At 37.3% G+C, this 17,338-nt stretch overlaps 2 protein-coding genes across 3 annotated transcripts in view; one reads left to right on the top strand and one right to left on the bottom strand.

Moving 5' to 3' along the window:
• Positions 1-112: 112 nt before the first annotated feature.
• Positions 113-13,995, bottom strand: LOC306866398 (protein unc-45 homolog A-like). Its single transcript, XM_079411586.1, has 19 exons — positions 13,828-13,995; positions 13,116-13,317; positions 12,861-13,036; positions 12,684-12,773; positions 12,438-12,605; positions 12,187-12,355; positions 9,131-9,301; positions 8,834-9,005; positions 8,452-8,752; positions 8,271-8,365; positions 5,691-5,832; positions 5,461-5,601; positions 4,976-5,103; positions 4,617-4,683; positions 2,117-2,230; positions 1,917-2,032; positions 1,023-1,140; positions 780-935; positions 113-706 (listed from the first exon to the last, which is right to left on the bottom strand). The coding sequence occupies exons 2-19, from the start codon at positions 13,315-13,317 to the stop codon at positions 425-427; spliced, it is 2,808 nt and encodes a 935-aa protein (XP_079267712.1). The 5' UTR covers positions 13,828-13,995; the 3' UTR covers positions 113-424.
• Positions 13,996-14,451: 456 nt separating this feature from the next.
• Positions 14,452-17,338, top strand: part of LOC306866976 (alpha-mannosidase 2x-like) — a 34,107-nt gene continuing 31,220 nt past the window's right edge. The window contains exons 1-2 of one of the 2 annotated variants that reach the window (XM_079412439.1): positions 14,452-14,513; positions 16,026-16,849. The gene's annotated coding sequence lies outside the window, so the exon portion shown is untranslated. The remainder of the gene's footprint in view (positions 14,514-16,025; positions 16,850-17,338) is intronic. The other variant, XM_079412438.1, reaches the window with a different exon arrangement.

Here is a 17,338-nt window from a genome sequence, read left to right as displayed (position 1 = left end):
TTTAATATTTTTTTTTTAAATGACTAGTAGTTGCAAAACAGTGCGGAAAGTCAGAAATATTAAACCCAACCAAATCTACTTAACTGTTAAGAATAAAAACAAGACCACCAAACCTGAAACAAAACTAGTGTTTATATAAAACCAGAATACATAATTTCACATTCAACAATTAAGACCTGAATATTCATGATATCAAACAAATGTTCCAAGGCAGAAATATGATCAATACTTTCAGTGTGCTCATCACACATATAAGGGGAATGAATAAAAGTATATTTTGGAATGTGTGTGTAAAATAAATTGAGTGCACGTAACGGAATGGAAGTGAATAAACCTAATATTTGGTCTCTGTAGACAGTATGAAATGTGTGCTACATTTTTACCCATAGTGAACAAGTGGAAAATACACCCTCCATATACTGCATCACATTGTATTACCATAGACTCCGCCCTCGTTGTTTCGAATGAGGCCATACTCCATAGCCAGATCCAGGCAGCGCTGGGCGGCTTTCTGAACGGAGGTCTGTTTGGGATCGTCTCCTTTAGCCAGGACAGAGAGGATCTCCAGAGCTTCGCTCTCCATCAGTTTCTCAGCCAAACTTTTGTCAGCCTGCATGAGGTTCATTACGATGACCGCCCCACGATGCCGCAGGTCCTGACTTTCACTGAGCAGCAGAGCCTGGAAGATCTCCAGCCAGTGGCTCGTCTACAGAAAAGTATGTGAATTGAGATGAAGAATGTGAGGATTTCTTAATCAAGTAAGACTCATCTGTACTCACTGTGTCAGGAATACGTGTACACAGCTCGGGCATCTCTCCGGTCAGCACGGCCAGCGTGCCTGACGCAGCCTTCCTCAGACTCTCATCATCTTCACCACTATAGAGCACCAGCAGCTTGAGACGGTCACTGTCTGTAGCCAAGTAACACTTCTGCACCTGATGCATGAAAGAAAACCACAAAATCAGTCTTTTCTAGAAGGATTCAGATCACAGTCCAAAAACACATACGGTCACGTGACGTACCTCAGAGCTTAAGGCCAGATTGCACATACACTCCGTGGCAGCAGCTCGGACCATGTCGTGCTCCTCAAACATGTAGCCCTCTATTTTAGGCACAGCTTTCTCCTTGATGATCTTCTGCCTGTGGGATTGAAATGTGGTTTTGATGGTTGGGTTGTTCTGTTGTTCAGTGGCTTAATGGAATAGTTCACCAAAAATAAAAACTTGCTGAAAATTTACTTGATTTTCAAGTAAACCTCTGGCCATAGAAGATGTAGATGAGTTTGTTTCTTCATCGGAACAGATTTGGTGAAACTACAAATTGTAATTAGCATTACATCACTTGCTCACCAATGGACCCTCTGCAGTGAATGGGTGCCGTCAGAATCCACAACAATCCACAAGTAATCCACACAACTCCAGTCCATCAACCAATATCTTGTAAAGCGAAAATCTGCGTGCTTGTAATAAATAAATTCCATCATTAAGTCGGTTTCAAATTAAAATTAAATTTCACTGGAGAAAGTAATACTATGGAATGAGGACTTGTATTTTAGCCAGAAGCAACGGTTTTAAGTTAAAAACCTCTTAATGATGGAATTGTTATCTAAAAGACACGCAGTTTTTCACTTCACAAGGCATTAATTAATGGACTGGAGTGGTGTGGATTACTTGTGATGTTTTTATCTGCTGTTTGGACTCTCATTCTGATGGCACCCATTCACTGCAGAGGGTCCATTGGTGAGCAAGTAATATAATGCCAAATTTCTCCAAATCTCTTCAGATGAAAAAAAATAAATAAAAAACACATCTACATCTTGCATAGCCTGAGGCTAAGTACATTTTTATCAAATTACAATTTTTGGGTGAAATATTCCTTTAAATTTCCGATTCAAATCGGAAATAGTGATAGCTAACCTGAGTCTCTCACTGATGCCAGCCAGGTTGGTGAGGGCCATCAGAGCCTCAAAGTTCTGCAGCATTGTGCAGTCCAGCGCCAAAAGACTGACCAGGGGTCTAACCACCTCAAAGACCTACACAAACACACAAATCAAGACATTAGACATTCAATTCCTGATTGCAATCAGAGAGAAGGCTGAAATAATTTGCTGACATACCCTCTCGCCCGGAAATGCAATCTCAGGGTTGGATGTGATGGTGATCTTAGCCAGCGCTTGCGCTGCTTTGATCTTACCCCGATCTGTGCTCTCGGAAACTAGCGGTAGCAAGGCCTGCATCAAGCAAACAAGAAAACGGTCACATGTTGTCACTCAAAAATTTTGGGTTCAGTGAGATTTTTGCTTTTGAATGAAAGTTACACTTTTTTCAGCAAAGATGCATTAAATTAATCAAAAGTGACAGTAAAGACAAGTAATGTTACAAAATATTTCCATTTAAATTTTTATATATTAAAATAGAAACAGTTATTTTAAATTGTAATATATTTCACATTATTACTGTATTTTTAAAGGGGACCTATTATGCTCCTTTTTACAAGATGTAAAATAAGTCTCTGATGTCCCCAGAGTGTGTATGTGAAGTTTTAGCTCAAAATATATTTTATCTTTACAGATAAAATATATTTGTTATCATTCCATAGCCTGTTATCTTTACAGAAAACATACTCTGTTTCAAAGTCCGTCATCTGATTATACTGTGCATAATAAATTTGCGTTTATGAATTACACAGACGGGGAGCACGGCGGGATAAAAATGACAACATAGCTGGTCTCATGGTGCATGGCATGCTATCACAAACTTTATAAGTCCCACTCGTGATTATGAGCTTAACAAACTCAAGCGATTGACTCACGTTGCTTTCATTTGCAACATTTAACCACCACATTCCTATTCACAATCATTCATGAAGACAGCACCAGTGAAAACAGACAGAGACAATGGTAGCTTTAGCATCATTAGCCTTACAGAGTGCCAAGAAGCTCTTTCAGAAGGGCAGTTTGGAAAACAAACGTGTGATACTTACTTTATCTGGAGCAGACGTTCGCGCACGAAGTGTTGGTATTGATCCCTACCATAGACTGTAAAAAAAGATGGACGACGCGTCTCCGCTTCCTTCCACAGTAGAAAAGTGAAGCGAATACATCTCAGTATGGCTGTTGCCATCTTGAGTAAATGACGTCATTTGGAGCCCGAGTCAGCGCAGTAGAGCTTCATTTGGAGCCCGAGTCAGCGCAGTAGAGCTTCATTTGGAGCCCGAGTCTGCGCAGTAGAGCTTCATTTGGAGCCCGAGTCTGCGCAGTAGAGCTTCATTTGGAGCCCGAGTCTGCGCAGTAGAGCTTCATTTGGAGCCCGAGTCTGCGCAGTAGAGCTTCATTTGGAGCCCGAGTCTGCGCAGTAGAGCTTCATTTGGAGCCCGAGTCTACGCAGTAGAGCTTCATTTGGAGCCCGAGTCTGCGCAGTAGAGCTTCATTTGGAGCCCGAGTCTACGCAGTGGAGCTTCATTTGGAGCCCGAGTCTGCGCAGTAGAGCTTCATTTGGAGCCCGAGTCTACGCAGTAGAGCTTCATTTGGAGCCCGAGTCAGCGCAGTAGAGCTTCATTTGGAGCCCGAGTCAGCGCAGTAGAGCTTCATTTGGAGCCCGAGTCAGCGCAGTAGAGCTTCATTTGGAGCCCGAGTCTACGCAGTAGACTGTGGACAGCTGCCTCTCACTCAGGGTTGTGTCTATTCTTATAGGGCAGCGTCACAAATGTGCGGGACTTTTCCCCCTCAGTGACGTGAACAGAGGGAGAATCTGAAACAGCTCATTCTGAGAGACTGTTTATGATTTTTTTAGATTATAAAAAAATGAGTGGGTGGATTTTTACCATTATAGGCTGGTTGTTACACACACTGCGGCCACACAACTGTGTTCAAACACCTTATAAAAGTGATTTTTGCATAATTGTTCCCCTTTAAACAAATAAATGTTTTCAAAATATATACTGTATGTGTATGTATTTCTATATACATAATAAATATACACAGTAAACATACATATATAATGTAACTTTTATTTTTTGTTTACATTATATATGTGTTTGTGTATATTTACGTTTATACATTTATATATTCATATTCTTATATTTTATATTATATAAAATATATTTGATATATAAACAACTTATATTTCTTAAATATATACATGCATGTGTTTATATTTATAATAAATAGTGCTGTCAAATGATTAATCGCGATTAATCGCATCCAAAATAAGTTTGTTTACATAATGTGTGCATACTGTGTATATTTATTATACACACACACACACACATGCATGTATATTTAAGAAAAATATGTTGTTTATATATTAAATATATTTATATATAATATAAAATATAAGAATATATATATATGTGTATAAACATGTAAATATTTTCAAAATATATACTGTATGTGTGTGTATTTATATATACATAATAAATATACACAGTATACACACATACTGTATATTATGTAAACAAAACTTTTATTTTGGATGCGATTTTTCGCAATTAATTGTTTGACAGCACTATTTCTAATCTTACCAATCACAAACATTTGAACGGTAATGTACATTAAAATAATGGTGTGAAATTTTCTCATTCTGAAAGTCAACAGGCGAGATGAAGAATATACTTACTTTTCCTCCTCCTTGTGCCACAACTAACCCTCTGTCCTGCTGTCTCTCCACCAGAGCCAAAATCACCCTGTCAGGGAGAGGAAGAGAGACTTTAATTAATCTGATAAAGGGGCCATTTCCTTGGATGGAGAATAGCCATTTTGCACACTGAAATCCATTTTCAAACAATCTCCTCTGATGGAACAATTTGAGCCAAGGCTTAATCTGAATTTGGGACAGCAGTTCTGCCAGCAGTGGGAAAGGGCCAAAACTGGAGTGCAAATAAATGACTTTTACAGTGGCAGCCTTTGAATTAGGCCAGAATTTTTCAAATTGATTGTGCTTCAGAATATTTAGACATGATCAAATTGAAAGCAGACCTGGCGATACACTCTCTGCAGGCCTCTGTGAGGGCGGGACTCTCTTGTTTCACCATACAAACCAACGCTGACACCACCCCGGCCTCCAAGAGCTTCACCAATCTCTTCTCTACAAACGACTGGGCATCCTACATGAAAACGTGATGAGACATCACTATAATATAAAAATTGCATTTATTCACCCTCATGTTGTTTCAAATCCCTGTGACTTTCTTTTTTTCCATAACAAAATGACGGAAAAGAGCAATGTTTGTTTTCATACAAAACTAAAGCGAGGCTTCAGAAGATGCCAGTATATCATCTGGACTACATTTATGGTGATTTTTGTTCACCATATGCTTTCAAAGAGCAGCATGAACACTCTGCTAAACATCCTCTTTTGAGTCCTTCAGAAAAAAAAGACAGTGATACGGGTTTGAAATGACATAAGATTATGTAAACAGAGAAAACATGTTCATTCTCAGCATCGTATTTGACACACTTACCTTTGGATGCTCCTCGGGTACGTGCTGTTTAGCATATTTAGCTAGTTCCACCATCTGAGGGTCTGGCTTCTCAACATCATAGCTGTTGGTGCAGTTGACCAGCGTCGATCCAACTGCATATAACACTGTTTTGTCTTCAGACTGCAAAGAAAATGAGAACATGAGGGAGTTGCATAGATGTCAACGATTAGCATTATGGGCAATCTCCAAAACAGAGAGAAAGGCGATACCTTAGCCAGTTCAAACATGGCCTGAAGGGCTTTCTTATCCTCCACCAGGTCCTCTTTCACATCGGCGTCCAGCGTGAGGTAGGCCAGACCCTCGATGGCCCATCGTCGGGATGTTGGGGGAAGAGCTTCGTTGCAGAGCCACCTGGGAAAGAAAGACAGCTGAAGGCCACCTACATGTACATTTCTGCAATTATAGATCATTCTGCTTCTCTAAAGAGGTCTTCTTTACATATGCACATCCATATAAAAATTGCTTTTGCTGCAGCGGCAAAATTAAAAGGGTAAAATGAAGACATCTGCATAGGTTTAAATGCTTCTGGTACTGCATATGAATAACAGCTGAATATGAGCAGAGTCTTTGATTAATAAAAACTACCCAAATATGATGATCCCCTTGTGGCATACCTATTTCTTAAAATATAAGGTCAAATATATATTATACCTTAAAATATAGGAAGAAATATATATATATTTTTTATGTGTAAATAATGTGCAATATTTCAGGTTTATACGACATTTTATATTAATATTATAAGATGTATAATAGATCAATAAATATTACATTCTTATATTTTATGTTTATATTTTCAATGTAAAAATGTAATATCAACGTACAAAATATAATATTATATATTTAAAAAAACCACTAAATAATAATAACACATTAATTATATATAAATGTATACATTAAATAATTTATTAAATATACAAATAACATAAAATATTTATTATTTTATCTTTTAAACTGTAATAATGCAATATAATATAAATATAATATATAAAACATTAACAACATTTTAGTAATGAATATTAGTAAGTAATATATCCATTAATAAATCAAATAATTGGTTTAATAGTAAATATTTAACTAATAATAAAATTGTACATTAATAAATAAAACTATTTCTTACATAATATTCACAAAATAATAATTACAAATATTACATTAATAAAAATATATTTTTATGATAAATAAACCATTTTCCTTAAACATATGACGTTAATAGGTTAATGGTTTCTCCTAAAAAAACATTTTGCTAAAATCTTTTCTCAGCCTCGCAACATTAGTATGAAAACCCTTGTCTTAAAGGACCGGAGCGTCTAAACTCGATTTTTTAACCTGTTAACTGTCACACCCCCCTAAAAAAGTTTAAATTTACTGTAAATAAAATGTATTGTACTATTTTTATTTTATTTGATATAAAATCAATATTTTACAAAATAGGTTTTAATCCAAATTTGGCAGAAAATTAAAGCCATATGTCTAAATAAGTTGTGTTCCAAATTTGAAATTGATATGAAAAAAATTGAGGTTACTATGCAATTTTGTTTAGGCGTTATACCATAAACAGCCACCGGGTGCCATCCAAACCCCATTGAATTTTTTTAATGCTTTAATGCATTTTTCTGTCACAAATGTATAAATATCTCTCTCAGTTTTACTCCTATCACAAAAAATCTTGAGACTCAAACCTTTCCGATGATATGTATTTTGTCAAGATTATAAAAAGTTTGGATTCTACAAGACCGTAATACATTTGGAATATGACACCAGTTTGATGAATTTTGAGGTTTTTAGCTTTCAAATGATATATAATATATGATGATTACTAAAACATGTGATAGGAAAAAAAGGAAACGAATAGAATTTGTGTCAAAGGTAGTGCTCATAGTTGAAGTGTACCTATGATGAAAATTACAGGCCTCTCTCATCTTTTTAAGTGGGAGAACTTGCACAATTGGTGGCTGACTAAATACTTTTTTGCCCAACTGTATATTGAAGTAAAGTTTGGCGTCCCGCATACGGGACGGTGACAGTTAAGGTTAAACTGCTGAGTGAAAATGAGTGGTTGCGCTTGCAAAACTGACCACTATAATGCTACAGACCAATTTGGAGTAGACGTCACAGTTAAGTCAGGTGGCAGAAAAACACTGGTAACAAGTGGAGGGAAACGGGTAACATCCATGGAATGAGGGGAAAAAAATACTTTTGTGCCTTTGGATGTCAGAATCGGAATGCAGATCATTTTTATAGAATACTGTCGTCAAAGATACCATTTGAAACTAAAGGCAGACGTTTAAACGGACAGACTATGGATGAAAACTGATATGATTACTCTACACAATAGGTCTGCATAATATTAACATATGCAGTTCATAGGGGACATATTGTATTAGCCCTACAGTTACAGCATGAAATAATTTTTAAACCTATTGCTATTAACCTTTTACATCACATTTATGTATTTTATCTCACAATTCTGACCCTTTTCTGGCAAATGCAAATTTATATGTTCTAGTTTGGACTTTATAAATTGGAGGAAAAAAAGGCAGAAGTCAGGAATATAAACTCTAAGCCGAGGGGAAAAGAGAGAATGACGAGTTGATTTTCCTTGTGACATATAATCTCATAACTGTGAGAATAAAGTCAGAATTTTGAAATATAAACTCAAATTTGCCTTTTTTAAAATTCTTTTAAAGGACGCTACTTGAAAACAGTCATTTTCTGCCACCAGATAGGCTCCGCCCACAAAAATCGTCAAACACTGAATTGGTCTATTAGCAAAGCTCAAAACGTACTTCCTGCACTGCTTGGCGAGTTTAAGTGTTGAACCTTCTGCAAACTGCTTCATGCTGAAATCGGTGCCTCCAGCGGAGCCAAGCTTGCACAACCCCTACAAAACACACGCCAAACGTACAGAATTGAGGGAAAAAAGATAAATCTGTTGAAATGTCGATGTCTTTGAGTCTGACCACTCACCACCAGTGCTCGCACACGTATCCGGTCGTTTTCGCTCTTCTTGTACAGGTCTTTCAGTAGAGCCACGCCATTGGCTGTGATGAAGGATGCTCTCTTGGCTTTTCCGGCGGCGTGAATGAGCGCCTCCACTGCCACCTGCTGATGAGTGATGTTTTCGGACGCACAAAGGGAAATGACAGCATCTATGATACCGCTCAGCTCCAGGGTGCGATTTCCCACATCACTGGGACCCTGCAGCAGTACAGAGACCGTCTGTATCGCTCGTAGTTTACTCTCCATATCTGAGCTGCCAAAGTGATACCTGTCAAAATGAAAATGGAGTGAACTGTTTTTCTCACAATTCTGAGTTTATCTCTCACAATTCTGCCTATATATGACTTACTGGACATATTCCTCACAGAGCTTATTGAAGTTTTCCCTCTCTTTATCACTCTTCAGGTCATCATAAAGCTTATTAAGCAGAACGGAGCAGCTCATAGGAGTGTTGTCCGTGAGCGGCGGCCCACCTTCGACCTCGGGTACAGTTCCTGCTACTTCTAGAATCTTCTTCAGCCCTAAAGAAAAGTACAAAAAGGCATCAAATGACTTTTTCAGGTGTCAAAGGATTGCTAACATCAGTGATGTCTACTCATGTCTACTACATTTCAGAAGAGAGCAGATCAAATCCTGTCAAACTTACCCTGGTCGATGACCCACAGGGTGAGAGAGTTGTCAGGGTTTTTCAAGGATTTTCGTGGCACCTGTTTGACCAGCAGGTTGATGGCGCTGTCACGTCCGGCTCCAGACACGCTGGATGCAGGAAGCATGTCAATTAGATGACGCAACATGGAATGCAACTCACGGGAAGGTTCTGCAATACACACAAAGAATTTTCAAGATTGATGCAATTTCAGTTTCATATTTATGACCCAAGAAATAAGTACCAATATAACATCAGCGGATGTTTTGCATGTATTATTACAGCAATTTCCTACAACTATACTTGTATAATTGCAAACTGTTTGAAGTTCGCAGACTGGAGGAAATATGAAAAAAAATTGAAGAAAAATATTTGCTGCTTCAGGACCTGGAAGACTTGCTGTGATAAATGGAACCATGAATTCAGCTGTCTACCAAAAAATCCTGAAGGACAATGTCTGGCCATCTGTTCGTGACCTCAAGCTGAAGCGAACTTGAGTTCTGCAGCAGGACAGTGATCCAAAACACACCAGCAAATCCACCTGTGAATGGCTGAAGAAAAACAAAATGAAGACTTTGGAGTGGCCTAGTCAAAGTCCTGACCTGAATCCTATTGAGATGCTGTGCCATGACCTTAAAAAGGCGGTTCATGCTGGAAAACCCTCCAATGTGGCTGAATTACAACAATTCTGCCAAGATGAGTGGGCCAAAATTCCTCCACAGCGCTGTAACAGACTCATTGCAAGTTATCGTAAACGCTTGATTGAGTTGTTGCTGCTAAGGGTGGCCCAACCAGTTATTAGGTTTAGGGAGCAAACACTTTTTCACACAGGGCCATGTGGGTTTGGATTTTGTTTTCCCTTCATAATAAAAAACTTTGTTCAAAAACTGCATGTTGTGTTTACTTATGTTATCTTTGATTAATATTTCAATTTGTTGAAAAAACATTAAAGTGTGACAAACATGCAAAAAAAAATAAAAAAAATAAACACTTTTTCCACACCACTGCATATATATATAAAAAAATAAAATAATATATATATATAAAATTTATATCATACTTAAATATATTTAATATATAAATTAATTTTTTTTCTTAAATATATACACATGTGTGTATTTATATATACACATAATAAATATACACAGTACACACATATTATGTAAACAAAATTGTCAGAGCAAATGAGAATCATGAGGTCAAAGGAACTGCCTGAAGAGCTCAGAGACAGAATTGTGGCAAGGCACAGATCTGGCCAAGGTTACAAAAATATTTCTGCTGTACTTAAGGTTCCTAAGAGCACAGTGGCCTCCATAATCCGGGGGGAGAAGAGCCTTGGTGAGAGAGGTAAAGAAGAACCCAAAGATCACTGTGGCTGACCTCCAGAGATGCAGTCGGGAGATGGGAGAAAGTTGTAGAAAGTCAAACATCACTGCAGCCCTCCACCAGTCGGGGCTTTATGGCACAGTGGCCCGACGGAAGCCTCTCCTCAGTGCAAGACACAAAAAAACACCTGAAGGACCACAAGATGGTGAGAAATAAGATTCTCTGGTCTGATGAGACCAAGATAGAACTTTTTGGCCTTAATTCTAAGCAGTATGTGTGGAGAAAACCAGGCACTGCTCATCACCTGTCCAATACAAGTCAAGTCAAGTCTGCTTTATTGTCAATTCTTCCACATGTACGGCGCATACATACAGAGAATTGAAATTGCGTTACTCTCAGACCCTTGGTGCATACAGTTAACATTAAACACGTTCAAATACAGATAATACAGTTTAAACATATGCACATACAACTATACAGCTATACAAATGAGGACATTGTAGAAAAATAAAGAAATAGATAAAGTGGCATAAGGCGCATGGCAGAATAGATAGAGTGCAAACCAGTTAAATAAAAACAAAACTGTGCAGATATATTTGTAGTGCAAAAAGAGCTTATCAATCTGAAAAGAGCTTATCAATCTGAAAGTCCCAACAGTGAAGCATGGTGGTGGCAGCATCATGCTGTGGGGGTGTTTTTGGACAGCTGCAGGGACAGGACGACTGGTTGCAATCGAAGGAAAGATGAATGCAGCCAAGTACAGGGATATCCTGGACGAAAACCTTCTCCAGAGTGCTCAGGACCTCAGACTGGGCCGAAGGTTTACCTTCCAACAAGACAATGACCCTAAGCACACAGCTAAAATAACGAAGGAGTGGCTTCACAACAACTCCGTGACTGTTCTTGAATGGCCCAGCCAGAGCCCTGACTTAAACCCAATTGAGCATCTCCGGAGAGACCTAAAAATGGCTGTCCACCAACGTTTACCATCCAACCTGACAGAACTGGAGAGGATCTGCAAGGAGGAATGGCAGAGGATCCCCAAATCCCCATGGCTGTATTAGATCAAAAGGGTGCTGAGAATACTGAGCAACGGGTCTGAATACTTAGGACCATGTGATATTTCAGTTTTTCTTTTTTAATAAATCTCCAAAAATGTCAACAATTCTGTGTTTTTCTGTCAATATGGGGTGCTGTGTGTACATTAATGAGGAAAAAAAATTAACTTAAATGATTTTAGCAAATGGCTGCAATATAACAAAGAGTGAAAAATTTAAGGGGGTCTGAATACTTTCCGTACCCACTGTGTGTGTGTGTATATATATATATATATATATATATATATATATATATATATATATATATATATATATATATATATATATATATATATATATAGATATATAGATATATAGATATGTATATATAGTTTGCATAAACTATTTGTTTTTATTTAGTTCAACAAGTTAAGTTATGCCTTGGCAACTAGCTGAAATAAAAAGGCTTTTATATTTTATTTAATTTCAAATGCATTTAATTATTTAATTAATCTTTTTTTTTTATTTCAAGTAAGTAGTTTTAGTTAACTATAATAAGTCTGTGGCCATAAACACTTATTTTAGTCTTTAAACTGACATAACCTAGTCTTAAAGAAGTAGAACAGAAATTCTCTGCTGGAAATTATTTCTGGGCTTAAAGTAGGTCACTCAAAGTGAAGGTTGGCGTCTCACCTGGCAGTATGGCCTCATCTTTCCCTCTGATCTCTTTCTTCATGCCCTCCGTAAGAGCCTCGAACATCACCTGGATCAGATGGCATGCTGAGAGAGACACAGTGGAAGCAGCAGAACCCATGACGCCGCACAACCTGTCCATGCCCACCTCGTTCACAATGGCCATGGTCTACAAACAAAACAATATGCATAACTTAAGATGACCTTTGGGTTAAAATAATAAACTTGATTGTGAGGGGGAAGTTACTCACCCTTGACTGGTGTCCGGTGCACAGGCCAACCAGAGTTCTGAGAGCAGAAAGGATCAGATCCTCCTGCTGGGTGTCGAGAAGATTCTGGAGGAGTTTGACTCCATCGTTTCTGAAGATCTGCTCAGCACCTGCGTCCTCCCGCGAAAGCACCACCAGATTCTGAGCAGCCTGATTAAAACGCAACAGAGAACATCTCAAAGACTGTATGTTATAAATTATAATAAGTTTAAAGGCGGCCTTTCCCACCTTCTGTCTGTCTGAAATTGACGCTGAACTGTCCAGAAGGAGTTTGAACATCTGTTGAACTCGTGAGTCTGTGGAGGAGAGCTGTGTTGCCTGTATATAAACACAAATATGGCTTCATTTTCAGGTCATAAATAATGATAGTGATACATTCCTTCACAAGCACCACTCATAACCCACCTTCTGCTGGATCTGTGCTCCTAGCTGTCTAAGCAGGTCCTGGAAAGCTTTATTTTTGGGTTCCAACTGTGCACATATCTGAGCGTCCATAAACGCCTGATCTAACTGTCCGAGCTTCTGCAGAGCCTGCGCTCGACGGAATCGGGCCTTGACGTCACCTTGATCCACGTCCAAAGCTTGAGAATGGGAAAAACACAACTCGGTTAGAGTGATGAACATGATGTTGGTCATGAAGGTGAAACCCTAGATTTTTACCTTTGGTGGCATCTGCCTCTGCTTTGGTATGGTCTTCAAGTTTAAGATAGCATGCTGCTCGGTTGCGATACAGAACCGCACTCTCGGATTGACAGTCGCTGATCTTTAAAGCTTTGGTGTAGCAGCTGAGAGCTTGTTGCACATCACCAGCTTTAAAATGGTTGTTTCCTTCCTCCCTCAGCGTAGAGGAGTCCTGGGACATCTATGTATTAATAAAAACACATTAAATTTGGAAAAAGAATAGAATTGAACTATATAGAAGAGAATAGATATTTTATTGCAACATGAATGGGGCTACTGCAATTACTGGTACTGCAATATGCAAAACAAATGCATTTAAAAATGAAGAAGAATAAAAGTCACGGTAACACTTTATTTTAAGGTGTCCTTGTTACACATGTTATATGTACTTACTATTATAATAACAATTAATTATGCATAATTACATGCAAGTAACCCTAAGCCAAACCATAAGTAGTGTACATGCAGTTAATTAATATTACTCAGTAACGTTACTTAAATGTATAAATGCACTGTAACAAGGACACCTTGTTAAAATAAAGTGTAACCAAAGTTACTACACAAAAAATGTGTTCGCAAATCATACATATTGCATTATGTGTAGCATCATATGCAGGCATCATAACATCTGTGTCTAGAGCTGTAGCAGTAACTATGGTGAAGCTGCACTGTAAACATACATAAAACTCACCTTTCACTGCGTCGTTTCCTTTTTTCAGATAAAAAATGTTTTAATACAGTCTAAACTATTTGTACTTGTTTTAAAAACGCCGTAAAATATTCCCAGTGCTCTCAATATCTAAAATTTTTCTGTTCACTCGACTGTCCACTTCCTGGTTTTGATACGCGATGATGACGCGGCAGAATTCTACTGGTCGAGCGTCTAGTTGCGTCATTAATATTCATGAGCCCAGCCTTGAGCTCCGCCTTATTTGCGCGTTTTGACCATATAAGTCCAGCAACATCCAACATAGGAGTCTATTAATTTAAATTCTGTTGTACTGACAGAAGCAATAAAATAAAACATTAACATCTGCCTTTCTCTCTTTGCTGAATGTTTTCTTTTTCTACATAACTTATTCTAGATTTCTACAATTATTTACATTTAATGTATATTAAAATAATTTTAACTTTGAAATATCTCTCTATCTATCTATCTGTTCATACATAATTGACTTTCAAAAATAAAAGCACACTGAGAAGTATTCACTAAAAGTGTATGGTCTGGACTGATTAAAATGTTCTGTAACCCACACAGTAATCTAACCAATCAGAAGCCAGCGCGCTTCCGCCCTCAGAAAACTTCATTTCCCACAATGCTCTGCATTCTCAAGCTCTCGCATAGGATCACAGACGTCTTTCAGGAGGAAATAACGGGTAAATATTTGATGTCCCGTCACTGCTTTCTCGTTTAAAATCCATGCCACTAACAGGTCAGCCGTTTCAACAAACGCTAGAAGTGCAGTATAATGATTTTAAACGTTAGAAAGGTGTTTTCTGTAGCTTGATCGCGCGCTTGTATTGAAGAATAGACCAGAGCCAATGTATTTACATGCTGCACGCGCATAATACCTGGATCTGGCTGATAAACTCTTATATTTGTCTGATCTTGAGCAGGAATGTCAGTTAGAGGTGGATATATCGGACAAACGAGTAACTTGCCTCCATGTGCAGATACAGGCTAAGGCTGTCTGTGGATATCAGCGGGTTTAATGATAAACTATGTGCTTAAAGGCTCTGATATCAGTGCTGATGATAACCTTCACACACAAGAAGAGGCTGTTATTTCAGGCATATTTCTGGAAAGTCATTTTGGGACTTTCAGGGCAAGATCAGGCTGCTGTAGTTTTACATACTGATCACTTTCCTCGCTTGTTATTAAATTTTTGCATATCTATATTGTAATGTATCTGTATATTTAAACTTTTTATTTTTCAAACAGTCAGTGATTACTTTGATTCTTTCAGTCTCAGAGATACAATATATATATATATTATTTTAATTTTAATTATTTTTTTAAAATGAGTTTTCTTTTAATTATGGGCAAAAGCCGATATCATAAATCTACAGTCTTTTGTCTGTTGTTAAATCCAGTTTTTACAATTTGTGTTCGGCCAATATGGGGTTTTTAATTGCTGATGCCAATACTGATGGTGTTGGATGACCAATACAAAGGCAAATGAGCTGTACAGCATTACTGCGATATAATCTTATTCAAATATAGAAAAATATATTTAATATCCATTTATGAGGCCTTTTTTCAAGATTCAAGATTTTTATTTGTCACATACACAATTATACAGAGTATAACCAGCAGTGAAATGTAGGGATTTTGGAACTGGCTTCTGCTAATTATCAGACAAATATCAAATAGTGGTCCATCTACCTGGCCAATATATTTGTCTGTCATTATTCACAATGAACCTTCAATTAATAATTTTTCATGCTAACATTCTAATGTCTGATACAAAAAATTATGTCTGATATATGAAAATTATTGATGCTCCAAAATTTATATATATATATATAATTTTTTTGGCTAAATATGTTTTCAGTAGATCAGTAATAGCAATTTAGTGTTTTTTCTGGCATAGTATATTGTTTAAATTGTAAAAAATAAACTAAAATAATAAAAAAAAAAAATTTAAATTATATTTTGTATTATAATATCTGCTTCCAAAATCCACAGATTCAGACTTGAATGATGATTTAAAAAATGACTTAAACGTCCCTGCCGTGTTTTGCTTTGGGAATAATTGTGTGTTTTTAATTGATTTATTGACTGGCTTCCATTGTCTTGATTTAAGCTTTAGTAGATGCTTGTGTTTGCTCGTGTAGTATTTGGGAAAATTCAATTACACCGTTCACTGAGATTGTTTGTTTTCACAGGTGCTTGGCTCTCTCTTTCTGATGCTTGTTGTGGAAATCTGAGTTTCAAAATAGGTCATGGAAGAAAGACCTTCAAAAAAACTCTGTTCATTAGTTTTCTAAAACTAGGTTTACAATCTTCCATCAAGAGCTGTTCCATTAAGATTCCCTTTTGTAGCCTCCTCAGTTTTATGTAGCCGTTCCTGGACGCTCTCCATTTTGGACGTGGGATCGGTTGAGCTGTTTACCAGTGCTGGAGGAAAGGCCTAATCCCAAATCCTTCTGGAGCGCGCTAAGACATTGCCTGACTCCAAATTGATGGGATTAACTTCCCATTAGATTTGTGAGACAAGGGAAAGAGAACACCTGCTTGTTTTTACAGGCAAATCCAGGCCACGCTGCTCTGGATCCTGGATCTTGTATGCAAAACGCCATCTTCCATTGTCAAGTTTGGCACAATTTGTGCACTTCCCAGAATTGCCTCCTGTTGTAGGATTTGATAATCCAGAATCATTCAGAATCAAGGTCAGTCGTCCTTGACTGCAGAGAAGGGACGGTGCTCGTGTTTGGCCACCAAATATTAAGACTAGAGACTTTGTTGGGTACATTATGACATTAAAAGCGTAGTGCACAAGCAGATCTGCATTATCTGTGTCCGAGAAGACCCATCAGCCAAGCTGGAAAGAAAAAAAAGGCTTGAGAAAGAGGGGGCGTACTGAGCCAGGTCGTTCTTATTCTGCTCTGGTCGTTTCTCTGCTCAGTGGAAACCTGCATTCGTTGTGATGGCTCCTTGGCCGACTCAGACCGGAGTGACCACTGCCCTGTGAAGGACTACACTCAAGCCTGTAAGTCAGAAAACACACACACGTGGGCATCACTTTGTTTTAAAAACAAAGACAGTTGCTGATGTGCTGGTTGTCACATCATGATATGCTTAATAATATATTTTTTATGTATTAAGTATTTGTGCATTTTCAAGTCTAAACTGACAAAACAGTGCAATTAGAAATGTCCAAGCATTTAAACTTTATTTATTTTAGTATTATTTATGTACTAGCAATATAATTCATTTTTATTTTAAATTAGCTTTTATTTTTAAACTTTCAGTTTTAGATTTAATTTGAGTTTAGTTAATTTTAATAATTTTATTATGTGCTTTTGTGATTTTTATTAGCTTAGTTTTTTTTTGAATATTTCTTTTTAGCTTTAATTTAATTCATTTTATTTCATTTTAGTTTTAGTTGTTTAAGTACTTTGTATGTAAACTTTAAACTTATTTTATTTCACTTGCCAGGACAAGTTTATGGTTTTCATCTAATATTTAAATTTTATTT

The sequence above is a fragment of the Barbus barbus genome, assembly GCF_936440315.1.
Source record: "Barbus barbus genome assembly, chromosome: 48".
Lineage (NCBI taxonomy): Eukaryota > Metazoa > Chordata > Actinopteri > Cypriniformes > Cyprinidae > Barbus > Barbus barbus.
Note: the sequence above shows the minus strand (reverse complement) of the source record. Positions and strands in the feature narration are given on the sequence as shown.

Excerpts from the sequence above, each read along its gene's own strand:
- LOC306866398 (XM_079411586.1), bottom strand. The coding sequence starts at position 13,317 with ATGTCCCAGGACTCCTCTACGCTGAGGGAGGAAGGAAACAACCATTTT. Across the intron at positions 9,302-12,186 it reads AGATGAGGCCATACTGCCAG|AACCTTCCCGTGAGTTGCAT; the intron begins GTGAGACGCCAA and ends TGTGTATTGCAG. Across the intron at positions 1,141-1,916 it reads GGCATCAGTGAGAGACTCAG|GCAGAAGATCATCAAGGAGA; the intron begins GTTAGCTATCAC and ends TCAATCCCACAG.